This window comes from Telopea speciosissima, chromosome 3 (assembly GCF_018873765.1).
Source record: "Telopea speciosissima isolate NSW1024214 ecotype Mountain lineage chromosome 3, Tspe_v1, whole genome shotgun sequence".
NCBI lineage: Eukaryota > Viridiplantae > Streptophyta > Magnoliopsida > Proteales > Proteaceae > Telopea > Telopea speciosissima.
This window is the reverse complement of record NC_057918.1, coordinates 26,342,027-26,360,548: the sequence shown is the minus strand read 5'-3', so window position 1 is coordinate 26,360,548 and position 18,522 is coordinate 26,342,027. Positions and strand designations below refer to the sequence as shown.

General features: G+C 38.1%; 1 protein-coding gene across 1 annotated transcript; it reads left to right on the top strand.

The window, feature by feature from the left end:
- The first annotated feature begins 880 nt into the window (after positions 1-880).
- Positions 881-17,917, top strand: LOC122655027 (K(+) efflux antiporter 4-like). The gene is made up of 20 exons (XM_043849279.1): positions 881-1,127; positions 1,726-1,769; positions 3,424-3,482; positions 3,641-3,719; positions 3,871-3,932; positions 4,023-4,098; positions 4,233-4,307; positions 5,119-5,190; positions 5,296-5,379; positions 6,613-6,681; positions 8,250-8,327; positions 9,042-9,130; positions 12,007-12,103; positions 12,214-12,267; positions 13,788-13,883; positions 15,562-15,750; positions 15,850-15,927; positions 16,483-16,527; positions 17,298-17,390; positions 17,473-17,917. Exons 1-20 carry the CDS (start codon positions 881-883, stop codon positions 17,533-17,535), a joined length of 1,749 nt encoding a protein of 582 aa, XP_043705214.1. The 3' UTR covers positions 17,536-17,917.
- Positions 17,918-18,522: the final 605 nt, after the last annotated feature.

Sequence of the window (18,522 nt, the reverse complement as noted above, 5' to 3'; positions counted from 1 at the left end):
TAATATGAACATATCAAATCAATTTCTCTATTCCTAATTGTTTACTTATTTGACTTAAGAAAGATGATTTAATTAGTTTTTACTGAATCTTCTCTCTTTAGATTATGAATGTAATATTTCATTGGGCCCACACACAACAGCAGCCTTAATGACCGCCATGTTCCCCATGTATGGCAAAAATTTTGCCCCATTTTGTACCATTGCGTGTGCTCTCATTGGTTAGTGCACATGACATGGCCTTTGTGTCCCACCCATAAAACAACACTCCTATTTCATTATGGTTCAAACTCAAAAACAAACCATTAGAACTCATGCACTTTCTTTTATCTTTGTGTGTGTGGTTTGTGGTATCGGTATCATATCAACTACATTAGGCGATACATACCGGTTTTGCAAGTAATCGATCCTGATACTGTGCCAATACTGTATCGGTGACACAATACAGAAAAATGGGTAAAATGTAAAAAAAAAAAAACTCATTTTTAAAGGAGATTTAGGGGTAAATCTATCCGATGATACAGCCGATCCGTTCCGTCATATCGATATCGTATCGGTTTTGCAGGTGATGGATACCCGATCCAATACCGAACATGCAAAACATGATACATCAAATCAATGGTAGTTGGTTAACGCTTAACACCAAGTGGCAACTCTCTCTCCTCTGTCTCTGTTACACGCGCACACACAAAAGAGGTAGTCACTGTCAGGCTGAAGCTGACACCTTTTCTGTGAACAACGACCACTCAACACTCTCCTCTCTCTTTCTCTCTGAGTCTGAGACCGGTATCACTATTTTTACAGAGATTTACTGTAACTCTTCCTGCACTCAACCTTCCTCGGCGGCGACAGGCGGACGTTGATCTCCTTTTTCGCCGTCGCAATGAGGTGGTGCAGGAATTGTAACTCGCCTGGGTTCCTCATTGTGTTTCTTGTATCTCTTCTTCCTCTCTGCCTTGCTTCTTCTCCTTCTCTCTCTCAGTCTCTCCTCCACTCCGACTTCGATGCTTCGGTCGACTCCAACGCCACTGATTCTAATACCACACTTCCCAGATCCAGGGAGGATAGCTTGGCTGGTATGATCGATCGTGCCTTGGAGAAGGAATTCCCTGATAGTGAACAGTCTGGAGGTTTGCAGATCTGACCTCTTCTCCACTCTCTTTCTAATTCTGTTAAGATTTAAGTATTTGTTTTTCAGATTCCATTCGAGCATGAGCTAGGTCTTAGTTTTTTCCAGATTCCATTCGTCTCGAGCGGATCACTATGTTTGTGTTGTTCTTTTTTAGTAGTCTTGCGGGGGTAATGCGGGGGTTATTTCCTTTCATTCTTTCTCTTTCTGTTCTTTATAACTCATTTTCCACGATTTCCTAGCGCAGTAGACTCTTTTCTGTTTCCAGGTTTAAGGTCTAATCTCTTGTTGGAGCAAAGTCCCTAGCATTCGACAATACTTAAAATTTTCACATTTTCTAATAACCAGTTTACTACAACGAGTGTAATTGAAAATGTATGTAAATTTTATGCTCCGCCTGGATTCAAGTTACTTTTAATAGGCTTGCTTATGTCCCGTAAAAAATGAATATACCTTATGGATCGTTACTGAGTGAATGCCCCTTTGAAATTGCCTTACCTCTTGAAAACAGCAACAACAAACATCACTACTACTGGTACTAATTGATAGTAAACATGAAATGAAATTTTGGGGCACCTGAATTATGGTTTGTTTTGCAGAAACTGATCCCGGCAGCTTCAACAACAGTGTTGCTGAACAACAGGTTGGTAAATGTATTCCTTGAGCATTGTTTTCAGATTTTTATGGACAACATGGGAACTGTAGAAGCTCTTCAGTGTTTATCATTTACCCTCACGACTTTATAATGGTATATTAAATACGTTGTCTATGGTGGAAGCTATTATCTTAAATTGATTATTGAACACATTTTTGTTGCATTCGCATCACTGAGACATTGGCTTCTAGATGCAATTACCCTGCTTGTGATAGTAATCAACTCTTAGTTGCTGTAGAATCTATGGACAATCTTAGTTGAGATCCAATTCATCTGTATCTGTTTTCATGAGCTAAGCCTTACAGAATTCATGTACTATGCACACATGCTAAATCTTCTTTTCTGATGAATGTCCTGTGCTATAACTTCACCTATGCCTTTAATTGTAATGTAGTAACAATCTTTATCCCGTTGCCTGATTACCGGGCATTGAGATTGGTACACAAAGTGCTAAACCCTCTTTTCTGATGAATGTTTTGTGCTATAACCTCACCTATGTCTTTGGTTGTATTGTAGTCACAATCTTCTCCTGTTGGCTGAATACCCGGCATTGAGATTGGTACACAATGGGCTATGCGTGTACTGGAAACGAAGTAGGAACATTATAGTCAAGTTCCAGGCAGATTTGATAGGGACTGTGCATGCATTATTAACTATGACAAACTAATTGCTGGTGTACAATGAGTTGCTTGTACGGAAAATGGTGGAGTTTCATAAGTTTGTACATGTGATGCAGCCAATCAATCAAGCCCTACATTCCTGATTATAAATTAGGCTATGAATGGAGCAACACAGGCCAGTTTTAAGGAAGTTTTCTTGACAAGGGTGAATAAGGGAGAGAGAGAGAGAGAAAGAGAGAGTTCCATGAAAACAATTCTCTATTCATCTCTATCTATCTCATAAAGAAAAAATACATCAGTATTTATAGAGTTTTGGACTAACTTAGCAAAGTAATTGAGCTCCAATAAATACAAACAAAATCTAATCTGATAAGGCCCTTCTATAATACTTACTTGGTTAACAAGATTTTATTATGACAGCTAAAGAGTGGATCCCACAAGATCCATACGTCATGTGCTATTTAATATTTAATTTACATTCCCTTATATGGCATACCAATAGGCCCCACTAATAAAGCTTAAATAAAATACTACTAATTTGCTAGCGACATTTAAACTAAGGCAAACAAATTTAAAAGCTATTCCTACATATTAGGCCCACACTATTCCAATACAACCAAGATACAAAACACAAATCAAAGGCCCAAATAGATCAAGCCATTTCCATTTATGGTGATCATGCTCCTGCATCAACTTTTGATTTATATTTATAAATCAAGGCAAAACTTTTGTTTGTTAATGCAATTACTCACCAAGACCTATCCCATTCCCATCTATTGGCAGTCTGCCATGCAAATCCTTTTCAGCCTTTCCACTCAATGAAAAATTTGTTTGTGAATGATAATGCACATTTGCTTGTTTAGAAATATGAAATGGTTATGCAAATCAAGGCTGATTAGTATGGTTTTGAGAGTCCGCATGCATGTAGTATGGAGTCTTTTTTTAATTTTTTATTTTTTTGTGTGTGTGTGTGTGTGCTCTTGTTTCTGTTGATAAATACTATTTTTGTTTTCATTCATCAGGCAGTTCTGGAAACTGTTGCTAGAGTCAAGCCCAAGAAAAATGAAACAAAGGAAGAGAAGTAAGCTTCTTTTTTTTTTTTTTTTTTAAAAAATCATGTGAATAAATAACTGATACTGATAACTGTTTCTCAGTTGTGATCATTTCTGTTTATATTGGCACGAGGGAGATTTTAATTCATTTGAACTTTCCCTTACTTCTTTGTGGTTCGTCTGTTAGGTCATTTCAACTTCATGATGTTTTTAATTTGGATAGTGAGAATCACGCCGAAGATATGCCAACATTAATAGATAGAAAGGTATGTTTCATTTTCGTGATTGTAAATTTTGCCTTGTTGCGATGTTGTTGGGAATGTGTCAAGTGACATTGACTTTGCGTGCATGGGTGCATTTATCTATGCTACTTCAATGGTTAACATATTTGCTTAAATCTTGGCTACATTTTCTCAGGACAATGTGTTTATTATTTCTAATCGTAAATCAAAATATCCTGTACTACAATTGGATTTAAGGTAAGGGTATCAATTCTGTACTTTCTATTATCATCGTTATTTTCTTTTTACTAACGTTGACTTGTCAGCTTTTCTGAACTTTCTTTGCAGATTGATATCAGATCTTGTAGTTGTCATTGTATCTGCAGCCTGTGGTGGCATTGCTTTTGCGTGTGCTGGACAACCAGTATGGGCATTATTATTTACTTGGATATGCTAGTTTTACTCATCATCCCTTATGGAGTGTGTTCACATCCATATGGGAGCTTTTCTCATCAGTAAAATTTAGACATTTAGTTACTAAACAACAAAAATCTACAGGTTATTACTGGATATTTGTTAGCGGGATCTGTTATTGGACCGGGCGGGTTAAGTTTTATCAGTGAATTGGTTCAGGTATGTCGCTTTTCTTCATTAAAGCTGTAACCTAAGCCTTCTGAATGTTTGGCTTTGTAATTTTATCTCAATTTGTTCTGTGGACTGATGTACTCTGCCATATGTTTGCTTATTTATGACATGATAAATAAAGAACTATGCGTGACTGTTAAATGTTTTCAGATTTATTATTCTAGTTGTATGCTTACTTTGTTATTTGTGGTCAGCAGCCAAAGAGATTAGTTATGTATAAAAAGAAATTTGTTTGCTGTGTTATTTCTATGTTTAGCATTTTACTTAAGCTTATTTGGGAGTTGTTAATTTATGTTATTCGAACAAGGATCCAAATGTTGGTTTTGTTCCTTATTTTGGTCCCTTTGGAATGGAATTATTTCTTGGATATAGTTTGACATAGGGTTATGTTTTGTTTTATGAAAAGTTTAAATGGAATATCTGAAAATGATAAAGTAATACAAATGTAAACCTAGGAGCCATAGAAGAAAAACAATACGTAGTGAGTATGCAGTTATTTGTATCTGAGACAGGTTAGGTTCACTCTCTAGATAAATAATATCCACCTTCAGGAAAAAAAAATGTAAACCTAGAAGCCATATAAGAAAAACAACCGTTTATTATAGTTTAATGAGACCAATACTTAGTGAGATATGCAGTTATTTGTATCTGAGGCGGGTTAGGTTCATTCTCTAGATAAATAATATCGGCCTTTTGAACCATAGGTAAATATATCTATATATGTGTTCAAGCATTGAAATGCAAATCGGTTGAAGTGGTTGCTACTTCTGTCCATCTTAATGCTGATTTGTCTTTGTAGGTTGAAACAGTAGCTCAATTTGGGGTGATTTTCCTTCTTTTTGCATTGGGACTGGAGTTTTCTGTAACAAAGGTTGGTTTATAGCTTTATGCTCTTTTTCATGCACTGCCTCTCATTTTTAAAACTTGTAAATTATATCCAGAATTGTGATTCAGATTCTTCCCTTCACTTTCGCAGCTTAAAGTTGTTCGAGCTGTTGCTGTTCTAGGAGGCCTGCTCCAAATTTTCCTATTTATGTGCTTGTGTGGTATAACTGCCTCGGTATGTATATTTCTATTGATTAGTCTGGGTGTCTTCTTACTGAATCATACCATGTTTAACTTTCAACCATGGAGATTACACATAGACTCCTGAGAATTATCTAGTTATAAGTCTAGGCAGGAGTATGTTTTACTTATGAACTAGACTTATTTTTTATCTCTGAGACTCTGACCACAAGTTTGAGGCTTAAATGTTGATAAAACTAAAGTACCATGATTCCTTATTGACATTCCTTTAGGGTTTTGACTAAAATGGATAAGAGCTAGCTCTACTAGGCAACCAAATACACCCAATCCTATTCTTTAAAACTTGAAGAAATCAAGTAATGTAGAATTCATATATCATGATTTGGTTGATTCTTGGTCGAGTCGATTCTTTCATTACCTGTTCTTCAAATGCCAAGTCTGAGACAAACAGAATTTCTATGGATTCTAGTGTCCATCCAATCTTTGATCAAGGTTTTACCTTTTGCGTGATCTATACGAGCCCAGTGGAAAGGGCAGGAGCTAGAACATATCGGACTTGGTATTAAATATCACATATCTGCTACCCTATAATCAAATAAGCATCCCTCTTCCAATCTCTTTCCCCTACCATATCTAACTTAGTAGGTCTTGCCTGGGTGTGGGACTCGCCACTCATGCACAGAGAACCTTTCCCCCATGTTGAATAAAAGGATGATAATTTGAAATATGTAAGTTGAATAACTCCATTGTCTGTTGTAAAGTTTTAACTTGGATCTTTCTCTTCTGTCCCTTATATTTTTTAAGCCAGTTCTTTCACCTCCAATTAATGTCAATTTGTGAGTAAAAGCTTTTTGGAATAGGAATATTGCTATGAGCTACATGTTTTCTTCTGATCTTTTGTTTAATTTGTTTTATTTTGTTTATCTCTTTTTTAGCACCTTGTACTTTGTGGTAAATTGCATGGCATGTATGTCAATCACCCTGCCACAAAATTTGAGTTGTGTGGTATCTGTTTGGGTATTGTATAATTGAACCATTTTCTCTGCCTTTTGAATCCTTTACATTGTTCTCGAAGTCATTAAATGTTCTGTATGTAATATTCTATACTTATATCAAGTTTTTAATTTCCAAGCTTCTGGGAAGTAAATTCATATCCAACTTTGAGTTTCAAATGTTTAAAGAATATTGAAAGAGCTATTTTTTACTGTCTCTTTTCATATTTTTGTTGTTTGCAGTACTGATCTGGGAAATTGCATGCTTTCTGCAGTTATGTGGTGGTAAACCTTCAGAGGGAGTGTTTGTTGGTGCATTCTTATCAATGTCTTCAACAGCAGTGGTAGCTATCTAATGCTTTTTCCTAGGTTCCTGCCTGTTAATGTACTTTCTCATAAGTATTCTTGGTAAATGAAATGGTTTTTGGCAGCTCTTTGACATTACTTTGCACATGGAAGTGTAGCTACACTGGTGGAGCAGATCAGAAATTCTCTGTTTCCACTTATATTAAATAAATAATACAGATCCTCATCTATCAAAAAAGTAATATAGACCTTCATATGCTATTCAACTCAACTAAACCTTATCCAAACTAAATGGAGCTTGCTACAAAAATCCTGTTTTGCAATTTCACTCTATATAAAGTCATATTTGTTATTTACTCTATAACATCTATGTCTTTTCTCGTCATTCCCCCCAGGTCATTTTAAGTTCAACCCTTGTTCCTCTAGCTCTTTGTATCATATCACTTCACCTTACTGGTGTATGAGTGGGCTACAGAGATCCTCATATACATTATAAATAAATAATTGCATACATAATATCAAAAATGATATATACTTAAGCGAGTCATTGAAGAAAAGATACGTGAGGATGCACTCCAAATCTTGCTGTCTTCTTCTTCTCTGTTTTCTTGTATAACTCAAATCGCCTAGCTGGCAGTGATTCAGACTGTCTATTAAGAAAATGATTACTTTTTTAATGCTTATCGTCTTTCCTCTGCCACTTCATTCTTTTTCACCTTCTTCTGGATTGAAATTCTCTCAAACTAAATGACAAATGTACCATTCTGATTTATATGGTCCAGAAAATTTATGTAGTCCCATTTATCAGAACTTGTGATTCAGTGGAAAGGATGCAAAATTTCCTTGTCAAGTTTATCTGTTTCTTGTCTGAAGCATCAAACAAACTTGATTAGGTGGCTTTTCCTCTGTGGTCAACATGGCTGACTCTATCCTTTGTGAATATTTAGCCTCGAGCATAATATATTGTATCTTTGCAGTACCATCTGTATAAAGTGTGCTTAAATTTTATTGACTCTTGTTGAAATGGTTTGCCCAAAGGTTTGATGCCGGCTGCTATCCTGGTGCTAACCCTCTTTTGTTTATGCTTGGGACTGCAATGCAAAAGCACTAGCATTAGTTTAGCGTTGATGTGAGTGCTTATTAGCATTAAAATACCAAATTGGTATTTGTTTGGCATTTGTTGTTCCCTGTACGTTAACTAATTAGAGTGCTTTTGCACTGCAGCTCCAAGGCCCATCATAGGAGGGTTGTGGCAGGTCCATAGCCAACACTAAAACTTTTGGCCAAAACATGTGACTGTAATCCTCACTCACTTTTCGACCTTGTTATAGGTCATTCCCTGGACTTGATGCATTATCACCAAACTGTAGTTAGAAACAGGTAATTTTAGCTGGTGGGTCCCCTTGATTCAGCACCATATTAGCATCCAGTTGCATTGGAAAGTAATCTAGAGCTGGGGTCTAGGCGTTTTAAACCCATGGTTGAGACAAATAATTAATTAGTTCAAGAAAGCAGGATTCACTAGTAACTTGAAATGAAGAAATTATGATATAAGAGTATGTAATTAGTTCGAGAAACATCTGATATCATCTTATTTGGCTTGCAGGTTTTGAAATTTTTGATGGAAAGAAATAGTATCAATGCCCTTCATGGTCAAGTCACAATAGGCACCCTTATCCTGCAGGTATCAAACTACTTTTCCCATATCTTCCGGTAGATTACATTCCTTAAAAGTCCTACTAGATGTCACCACAGCTGGTGACGTTTGGGCTTTTACCACTTGCGATACAGCAGACATGCATGGATCCATACCAATTTACCCACCTCAATGGTCAAGTTTCGGCCCCAAACAACAAGGGAAGTGCCACAACAGGGAGTTCAAAGTGAGAGTTACAGAAATGCTACTAAATTCCCTTACTGTGAAATTGCTTTAAATGCATTTTTTAGATACTCTGGGTGCTTGTTCCTGGCTGAAATTTGACCAGTGAGATTTGAGTAAGGTCCTCTTTCATGTGGACCCACCCATATCCATCCATGTATGCCATGTGCCGAGTGGGGCATCTAAATGTTACCAAACATGGTGACCTTTAGTTGTCCCTAAAATTAGTTTAACCAATGTTCAGAAAAGCGTTTTTGAGATTGGTACATCCTGGGCAACTGTCAGGCATCTGAAGCATGCCGGACCCATCCAACAAACAAACCTGGGAAAGCCAGGACAACTGTCAAGCATCATCCCAGATGTCCCTTTAAAACGCTGATTCTAACTGGGATTCAAACTACCTATTTTTTATTAATTCATTATATGAATCATACAACTTGGGTACATTTGTTGATCTTCATAAGACTAAATTTGTGTAGACTATGTCATGCATGAGTTCTAAGCTTTTTTTCTTTGCAGGACTGTGCTGTCGGTATGCTGTTCGCATTGCTTCCGATTTTGGGTGGTACTTCTGGGGTTCTTCAAGGAGTAATCTCCATGACTAAATCGTGAGTAAAAGAATTTGTTTATTCCATTCCAACTGTATAATATCTTTAGAACCTTGGCCCTGAGTCAGTTGACATGCGATGGAGTAACTAACATCCATTGTCTGCAAATGTTTCATAATTATTCTTTATTGCTTCCACTGCTCAGATAATGAGTCGGCCTCTACAGTATTTGAAAGAGAACATATTTGTTCTATGTTAATTCTTGCGAGGAGATGATATAGCAGTGCATCTGTATTTTCTTTTGTCTTTTTCTACCTTTCCAAGTTTTGATTTCTTTTGGAATGTATCTTAACTGGAAAACTACGTTCTCACCTGTTTCCACTTTCCTAAGCAACATTGATTTTTGTGAGCATATTGTCACGGCCTTAGTCTTTGCTAAGCCAACCGCGCCGGCACTTAGCACTCCTTTGCACTAAGTCAGCCTTTCAACACTAGCAAAGGACTTGGGACGAGAACTAAAATGGATACTCTAAGAATTTGAGAGATGAAAGCTTGATTGCTCTTAGAATGCTTTAGCTACAAGACTTGCTTGCTTGCTTGGTAAGTAAGCATCTTAAGGATTTGTTGTAGAGGTGGGTGCCTATAAATAGGTAGTTCTTCATTTGGCAAATGCATCCATCAACCAAGCAAGCAAAACATTCAAGCTCTTGTAAGCAAACTCAAGTGCAATACAAAGTTCTTTCACTCAAACTCTCTTGTGTTCACTAGTTCTCTTCCCAAGTCCCTCAAGGAGTCAAGTAAGGCTGACTTAGTGCTTGTGAGTGTGCTAAGTGTTGGCGCGGTTGCTTAGAAAGGTCTAAGGCCGTGACAGTTGTGGTATTAGAGCTTTGGTTGCCAGGGAGGCAAGCTTGTAGGATCTAAGGCATCATGTCTAACACTTCAGACATGCACAACGTGGTGATGAGCGAGCAAGTCAATGGGAGGGAGACCAATCCCAACAAAGAGAAGTGAAAGGGCAAAGATATGTGCGTCGACATTGGGCCTGCTATGGAGCCATGCCTAGCTAGATTGGAGTTAGCAATGGCCGAGTTCAAGGAAAGACTCGATGTTGCAAAGCAAAGTGGGGAAGAGCTCGAAAACCAAGTGGTGGAGCTCAGGAAGGAGCTTGTTGGCTAGATGGGGGAGTTCAAGGAGTCCTTGCTAGGTGCTCTCAACATCATGGCACATACCCAGTTGGAGGAGTTTTCTACCTTCAAGGCTCAAGTATGGGATGCATTGACCGAGATGAATGCTCGTATTGATGAGATGAGTGAGGATTGGGCAATATGTAGGAGGGCAGCATCTAGGAGAGCCACTACCTCTCGAGAGGTTTGTAGGGTGGAGGCACCAAAGCCCTAACCATTTGATGGGAAGAGAAAAGCTCGCGAGGTTTATAACTTCTTGTGGAACATGGAGAGGTACTTTGAGGCGATGGCACTCGAAGATGAGGTAACTAAGGTATGGACCGCTACACTCTATCTCACCGATATAGCTACTCTATGGCGAAGTAGGAGGCATGCTGATATAGAAAGAGGTACGTGCACCGTAGACACATGGGAAGACTTTAAGAAGTAGTTCTATCCTGAGAATGTTGTCTTCTTGGCACGGAGAGCATCAAAAGGCTCGAGCATACTTGGTATATTCGGGACTATGTAAAGGAGTTCACCAAACTTGTACTCGATGTCCTGAGTATGACCGATAAAGAATTATTGTTCAACTTCATGGATGGTCTCCAAAGTCGGGCTGTGCAAGAACTACAACGTCGTGGCGTGCAAGACCTTGCTTCAGCCATAGCAGCAGTAGAGAATCATTGATGGAATTCCAAAGATAAGACAAACCAAGGGAAATGGTGAGAATGGTGGGGGAGATCAATGTTCCGCGACTTATCATCCTAAGGAAGACACTAGCAAAACTCCTTCTGGCAAGGAAGGCAAGCTCCCTTCGGGCAAGGAGGGCAAGCCGCGGTTCAACAAGAGAAACAAGTTCACACCCAAGGATAAGTGCTTCCTTTGCGATGGGCCGCATTGGACTAGGGACTGCCTAAAGAGGAAGGCCGTAAGTGTCCTCGAGGAGAAGAGTTGATCCATATGTAGAAAACAAAACCTATAATGATGCAGAAAAGAATGGAAATCTCAAATATACAATCACATAGTGCACACAAGGATTTACGTGGTTTGGCAAGATTGCCTACGTCCCGGTGAGATAAGATCTGTTCAAGGTTCTAAATTCTGATTTCGAGGCCGGTTTTGACCCTGGCCTAAATCAAGATTTCCCAGGTTTCGACCGAAACCTAGTATTGTTGGGCAAAACTCAACATGTCATGGGCAGGTCAAAACTCGTTGACACTACTGAAACTGATCAAAACTTGGTATTTTTTGGTCAAAACTGGTTGAAACTACCGAAATATGCAGAATATGATTGAAACCAGGTCGAAACTTGGTATGAGTCATTATCGACTCAAGGTTTTGTCTCGGTTTCTATCGAAACTGAGATTAAGAATTATGGATCGGTTTCACTATCAATGGAGAATAGGGTTACAGCTGCTCATCCTCACACCTCTCTTAGATTGCAATACAGAGAAAGAACCCTCGCTACAAATGTTCCATAATTGTTCTTTATTTTGCCTCCACGGCTCAAATAATGAGTCAGCCTTTACAGTGTTTGAAAGAGGACAGATTTGTTTTGTGTTAATTCTTGTGAAGAGATGAAATAGCAGCGCATCTGTATTTTCTTTTAGTTTTTCTAGCTGTGTGGAACTATTTTTAGATCGCCTCTCATAGTCTTGTGAATGGAGAGAGTACTGAACCTGAACTCCTGACTACTAGAGATATATTTGTGTTTGACATTATTTTGTGACCAAAACAATGTTTATTAGCAATTATCTTTCTTTTGACTAGGCTGGTTCTCTTGATTACATTTGTGGCAATCTTGTCAATATTGTGTCGTACCTGTGTACCTTGGTTTCTTAAGCTGATGATAAGCCTATCATCACAGGTATGGATTCCTGAGGTTAAACTTTATGATTTCTTCTGATGCTAAGTTGCTTTTTAGATGTTAAATGTATTATCTTAACATAGATTTTAACCATAATCTTATATGTGCAGACCAATGAACTCTATCAATTGGCGTCAGTTGCATTTTGCTTACTTGTTGCTTGGGTAAATGTGCACTTCTTAATACTTGGATCAATATCTTTATTTCTTTAGTTCTGGTGTACTCATTTACTTTGTCCTCATATTTTTCTCCGTATCTGCATCATCATTTTTGTATTTTCAGTAGGCATGAGACAATGGAAGATGATGTTTCCGAAAACCATAAGACAAATCTGAGCCATCTATTTTTTACGTTTTTTTTTAATCTAGACCATCTATTCCCATTCAGAGTTTGGAGAGTGCACAGTAATGTCTAGAGTACTGCTACACATGCATGGACATGCACAGGATGTGTGCTAATACCAAAGGGGGTATTGATTGAATTAGCCTTGGCGCAACAGTTAAGTTGCACTGTTGCAACCTGTTGGTTGCAGGTTCAAAAATTGGAAACAGCCTCTCCTACAAAGCAGAGGGTAAGGCTGTGTACATTTGCCCCTCCCAGACCCTGCAGTAGCAGGAGCCTCATGCACTGGGTAGCTCCTTTTAGACTCTGAAATTTGATATATGGCTAATCTAAACCATGTCCTCGATATCCAACGGTCAGAATGGACATATTATCTGCCCACGTGGCAGAATAGATGCTTTGCGACATTTGGAAAAATAACAGACCTTTGTGACAACAATAATTCACCATTTTTCAGTGCAGGGGTTTTTCCTTCTGTCTAGAATTTCTTGCATTTTAAGACATGATCCTCTTGTCCCTATTTTCATCTATCCCTTGGAGTCCATTTGGTTAAAGTGGAGTGAATGGAAATACCCAAAGTAATGGAAACATTTTTATTTTTCAATTTACTTCCTATCTAAACACCCCATTTGGAAGTTTACTTTTTTATTTTTTCACTTGACCTGCCAATGAAAATTTTATTTCGCTTCACTTAGAACCAAATAGGGACTTGCAAACAGGGTTTGAAAAACTGAATCGGATCGGTTGAGGCTGATCCCAATTCCGGCCGATCATGTACGGAAACGAGGGTTAGGGGCTTTAGTTGATTTCCACTGATTCCCATCTGATCTGGATCATGGTCCCTAGTTTTTAAATCCTGCTTGCAGACTTATTTTTAGAAAACATGTATGATGCTCAAACCTAGCATGGTTCACTTGATCAAATGGTCCCTAATGAACCTGGAGTTTGCAAACCATGAATCACTGGCTGTTGGTGTGCTGTACCATATGCCTGAGATAGGACTAGGAGGTGCGGTTTGCGATGACAGCAGGACTGGATTTTTTATTAGGCCACTGTATTGGTCAGGTGTTACATGTCTGTGAATGCAAAAGTTAAGAAGAACATAGATATATGATTAATCGGTTTCTTACCAAAAAAAATGATTAATTGGTGAAGAAACTTCTTCAAATAGGATCTACTGCCTGTATCATTCTTCTCTGAGCTGGCTTCCTTCGTTACAGTTTATCCCTTGCACAAAAATGTCTACAGTGTCAGTATGTTGCTTTCATGGATTTCATGAAATATTGTGGTCTGCTGTTCATGTTACAAAATTTTCTGAGTTGTATGTTCTATATTGTTTCAGTGTAGTGACAAACTTGGTCTAAGCCTTGAATTGGGGTCTTTTGCTGCTGGTGTGATGATATCCACAACTGATCTTGCACAACATACACTTGAACAAGTAAGACCATTTCCTTCTTGTTTTCTAATTAAAAAGTGGCAGAGATGCCTGACGACTTTTACTTAACAGCTCGAGCTTTTGGGATAAGTGGTTGTAACATGGTATCAAAGCCAGGTGGTTGGATGTTCAATCCCTGGTAAGTGCGAGGGGTTAGTGTTATGTGTTGTTGTGCCCCTACACTTTGTGCCACATGATGGTGTCACGTGCAGAGCTGAGTGTGTGGGCCTGCACGTGCCGGGGGGGGTGTTTGTGTTTGTTGATATACATTTTCGTGGCCCTTAACAGTTTGAGCTTTTGGGTTGAGCGGTTGTAACAATGAACTTTCTGCAGGGTAGTTGAAGAAGCAATTTTTATAAATTCATTTGCCTTAGCTTCACGGTTGTAGTGATGCTCTTTCTGCTTCTTCCTTTATTTTATATTGAATCAACACTACTTTGTGTTCACAAATGTAGCAATGTTTTTAGTTACTAGAAAGCATCCTACATGACACTATAGTTATGAACAAGGTTCAAGAACTCGGTTTCGGTGCAGGTTTCGCCCAGCCAAAAAACCGAGTTGGGCCGAGATCTTGGCGAGTTGGTGTAAATTTTTTTTGAATTCGAAGGCTGGTTTCGGTGGGGGGTTTTAGACTTAGTTTGGGCTTGAAACTTGGTACTCAGCCTATTTTAGGCCATCTAAACACAATGACACTATCGGATTTTGCAAAAACAAAGTCCAAATAGGAGTTTCACTTCGGACCTTAGGTTGGTAAGCGATGACGTAGTAATAGGCCCTATTCTACACATAATTTAGTAATCGAAAACAATCAAATCATATAATTAATACAAAACAACTTAAATAAACATTACAAATGTAAAAGTGTACAAGACATCAATCTTAACATATTACATATATCTCTATCATAAACTACCATCGAAAATCCTCAAAAATCAGGTCAAATGCACACTTCTCTGTCGAGTTCTGGAGAGATCTCGACTGTCTCGGTCAAGATATGTACATTATAAAGGTAAGTTTGGTTCAAATCTCGGTCGAACTGAAATCTCGAACTGAGATCTCGACTCGACCAAGTTGGGGTAATATTTCATTTCGCCTCAAGTCTCGTCTTGCTTTTTTCAAAAAGAGAGATATTACCGAGATCTCGGCGAGTTCTTGAACTATGGTTATGAATGGCTTGGAGAAAATTTAACATGGCTGTGATGGATGAATATTTGGGCATTTCTTTGCTGATACTAATTACCAAGTTCAACATATGAATTCAGGGATATTGTAGATGAAGGGATTTATTTATATAGGAAGAAGTGGTGCTAAGATCCTCAATTCGCAGAATAGCCCCTACAAAAAGCCCTGCAATTATAGAATTGACCTGATAAAGGCTGCTCAGAAAGTATAGGGAGTCAAGAACTCTCTGATCCAACCAAGTAGATAGATAGCCAACTCACTTGATATTCATTTTAAACTTTGTGAAGTGGGTGTCCAAGCAGTAACTTAGTATTTCTCTGTTATTGTGTTTGATTTGTGATCTTTTTGTGGAATTATATGCAAACCTTCTATTATTCTGTGTTCCATAATAGATTATCTGTTTGTGTGAATATGTACTTGCTTTTAGCAGGGAACTCTGTTTATTACATGTCGAATTTGGATGAGATGTGCCCCAACACCTACTGCATCCTTTTTGCAGGTTGAACCAATTCGCAACTTCTTTGCTGCTCTTTTCCTTGCCAGCATTGGAATGCTGATCGATGTCCATTTCCTATGGAACCATGTGGATATTTTACTGGCAGCTGTTATTTTGGTGATCGTTATAAAAACATTTGTGATTGCAATAGTTGTCAAAGGATTTGGCTATAACAACAAGACCTCACTCCTCGTAAGATATAACAAGTTATTTTTTTTATCTCTTGGTTTCCCATGATCCATTTTGCATTAGACAAAGTATCTCAGCTTTCAGGTTCTCATGTCTGTGTAGGTGGGCATGTCTCTGGCTCAGATTGGGGAATTCTCTTTTGTTCTTCTTAGTCGTGCTTCTAATCTTCATTTGGTGGAGGTCTCTCTCTCTCTCTCTCTCTCTCTCTCACACACACACACACACACACACATGGCCCTTAGTAAGTGTTCTGTGGTATCAAAGTTGGATCTGGGTGCTCATTGAGAAATAGTGACCCTGACCCCATGTTTGTTCGGTCTGTTAATTCCTGCATAACAAGGTCTCTCTCTCTCTCTCTCTCTCTCTCTCTCTCTCTCTCTCTCTCTCACACACACACACACACACACACATGGCCCTTAGTAAGTGTTCTGTGGTATCAAAGTTGGATCTGGGTGCTCATTGAGAAATAGTGACCCTGACCCCATGTTTGTTCGGTCTGTTAATTCCTGCATAACAAGGTATTGGTATGGTCTCAATGCCCTTGTTAAATTGTTAGATATAAAACAAAAGGTGTAAATATCATGGGCACATGGGATCAAATAATAGTAAACTTTTTCACTTGTCATACAACCATTCATGCATAACTTATTGAGAATGTAAAGTATAGTTGGGTCTCTTTTTGTTAGTGATGTACCCAAATGGATGATGTACATTATAAGTTAATTCATTTTGCAGGGTAAGCTGTATCTGCTGCTTCTTGGTACAACGGCTCTTAGTCTGGTATGTAGCCCAATTCATGTCTTAACTGATGCGATATTGTCTGTATGCCTGATCCTGGGAAAGCCATTAATGGTGATAAAGACTTCCAGGATGATGTATTCATCCATACTGCTAAGTGAATGCCCCCATGTGTTTATGTGGGGCAACAAGTGGAAAGAAAATCTTATTGCCAAACCCTTTTTACACTTTTATTGCTGCAGGGTATGTCACTAGACTACTAATGAGTTCTACCTTAAAGATGGCAATACCCAAAATGACTGATGAGAATACAACCTCGTTATGTTCTTCTGGATGTAACATAATTTTGGAGATGTCAACCCTTGAAGTCTTTCTGTTCAATCAATGAGTATCTTGGAACTATTTCTCTCAATACCCTGCTACTAATTCAATCAGATAGGCTGCTGAAGCAATGGCAGTCTCCACACCCTCCCTCCAGTAATTGAATTGTTTTCCGAGAGGTTGTGTAAATAGGTACATGAGCACACATAAAATGTGTTGCAGAGACTCTTGGGAATCTTGGTTGAGCACAAAACATGCATCTTGAACATGGTTTTGGACTAGAATACTTCTAAAATTCATGGGAAAACTCTCAAAATTAAAATTTTTCATAGCAGAGCATAGATGATCAACCATGAGAAATGGGGTGGTTGGTAGTCAATGAGGCAGTTCCATGTTTGTGTTTGTGATTGTTATGTATTCCAGAGCTGTGTCCTGGAGTTAGCTTGTTTTTGTGGCTCAAGGTGTGGAACACTTACCAAACCATTATGCAGGTGACTACCCCATTACTGTTCAAGTTAATTCCTTCTGTTTTACATCTTGGAGTACTTCTACGATGGTTCTCTTCTGATAGTAGCCAAATCGAGGTATTCAATCTCTTTCTGTCCAGTTGTTTTTTTATTTTTTTCGAGTATGGATTTTGCTTCTAAATATGATTTCGATTTCCAGATTGGGTTTAAAGGAGAAAGTCTTCGTGCAGACAGTGCTAAACGCATTACATTGATGGATTGATGGTCCAAGGTTCTCACGTTTCATTAGTAAAAGACAGATAATGAAAAACTGAAAATTAAATTTCAAGCTTGACCTGATATGCTTCTTAATACTCTTGGAGAACTGGTGGCCAACAGCCCAAGAGTACGAAGGAGATAGACTGAATCACAAATTTCCTGTTTATTAGAAAACTCTTAATGATGTCTGTTGCATCTCCAACGAAGTTTTCAAAAGAAGCAGACACATGCTTGGAAAAATGAAGAGTGAAAGAAGGGATTCGACAGGATCGACACATCTGAAGCTTCTACACCTCCGATTCTGGCCGCCTTGCGACTGACCCGTGTGCCAATTTTTTGTAAAATAGTTTCCATTATGTAATGTAATTCAATTTGATTTTTGATCACCCTTTGGTCACATCTTTTGTGGCTTACTGAAATGTATCAATTCATTTCTAGTTCATTTCTCAGTCTGTATATAAATATTGCTGTGGTTCGTTTTCTCCATTATATGGCTATCAAGCTGTTTAACCGTCCCAACTCCCTTACAATGTTTTCCTTTAGGTGTCAATTAATTTGTAAGTTTACTTTTTTGCCTTTTTAGTATAACATTTTTTCTTTCCTTCTAATGATGGTAAATCATATCATTTCACATGTGTATTCGAAAAATGTGCAAGATAATATCAAATTTTGATAATGATATGTTAACAAATCATTTTTAAATTATTTTTAAAAAACTCTTTTTTTTATGTGTAACTTAAAAACTTTGAAAAACTTTGAAGAATAAAACAAGGGGCAATCAAAGTAAGTGACAAGTTCTAAATACAACTATAAAGGTGTAATTTAGATAGTCCTATAATAATTACCTAAAGTTAACTCACCTTCGACCTTATCCAACTATTACTTGCTATCATTGTTGCTATCATTGTTTTTCACTAGGATAAGCAACAAATAGATGAAGGTCAATCTAGGGGTTGCCCTGGAAATTTTCTACTCCCTTGGGAGAACTGCG

Coding starts and splice junctions, on each gene's coding strand:
- LOC122655027 (XM_043849279.1), top strand. CDS start 881: ATGAGGTGGTGCAGGAATTGTAACTCGCCTGGGTTCCTCATTGTGTTT. Junction 5,380..6,612: donor TGTGTGGTATAACTGCCTCG/GTATGTATATTT, acceptor TGCTTTCTGCAG/TTATGTGGTGGTAAACCTTC. Junction 6,682..8,249: donor CAATGTCTTCAACAGCAGTG/GTAGCTATCTAA, acceptor TTTGGCTTGCAG/GTTTTGAAATTTTTGATGGA.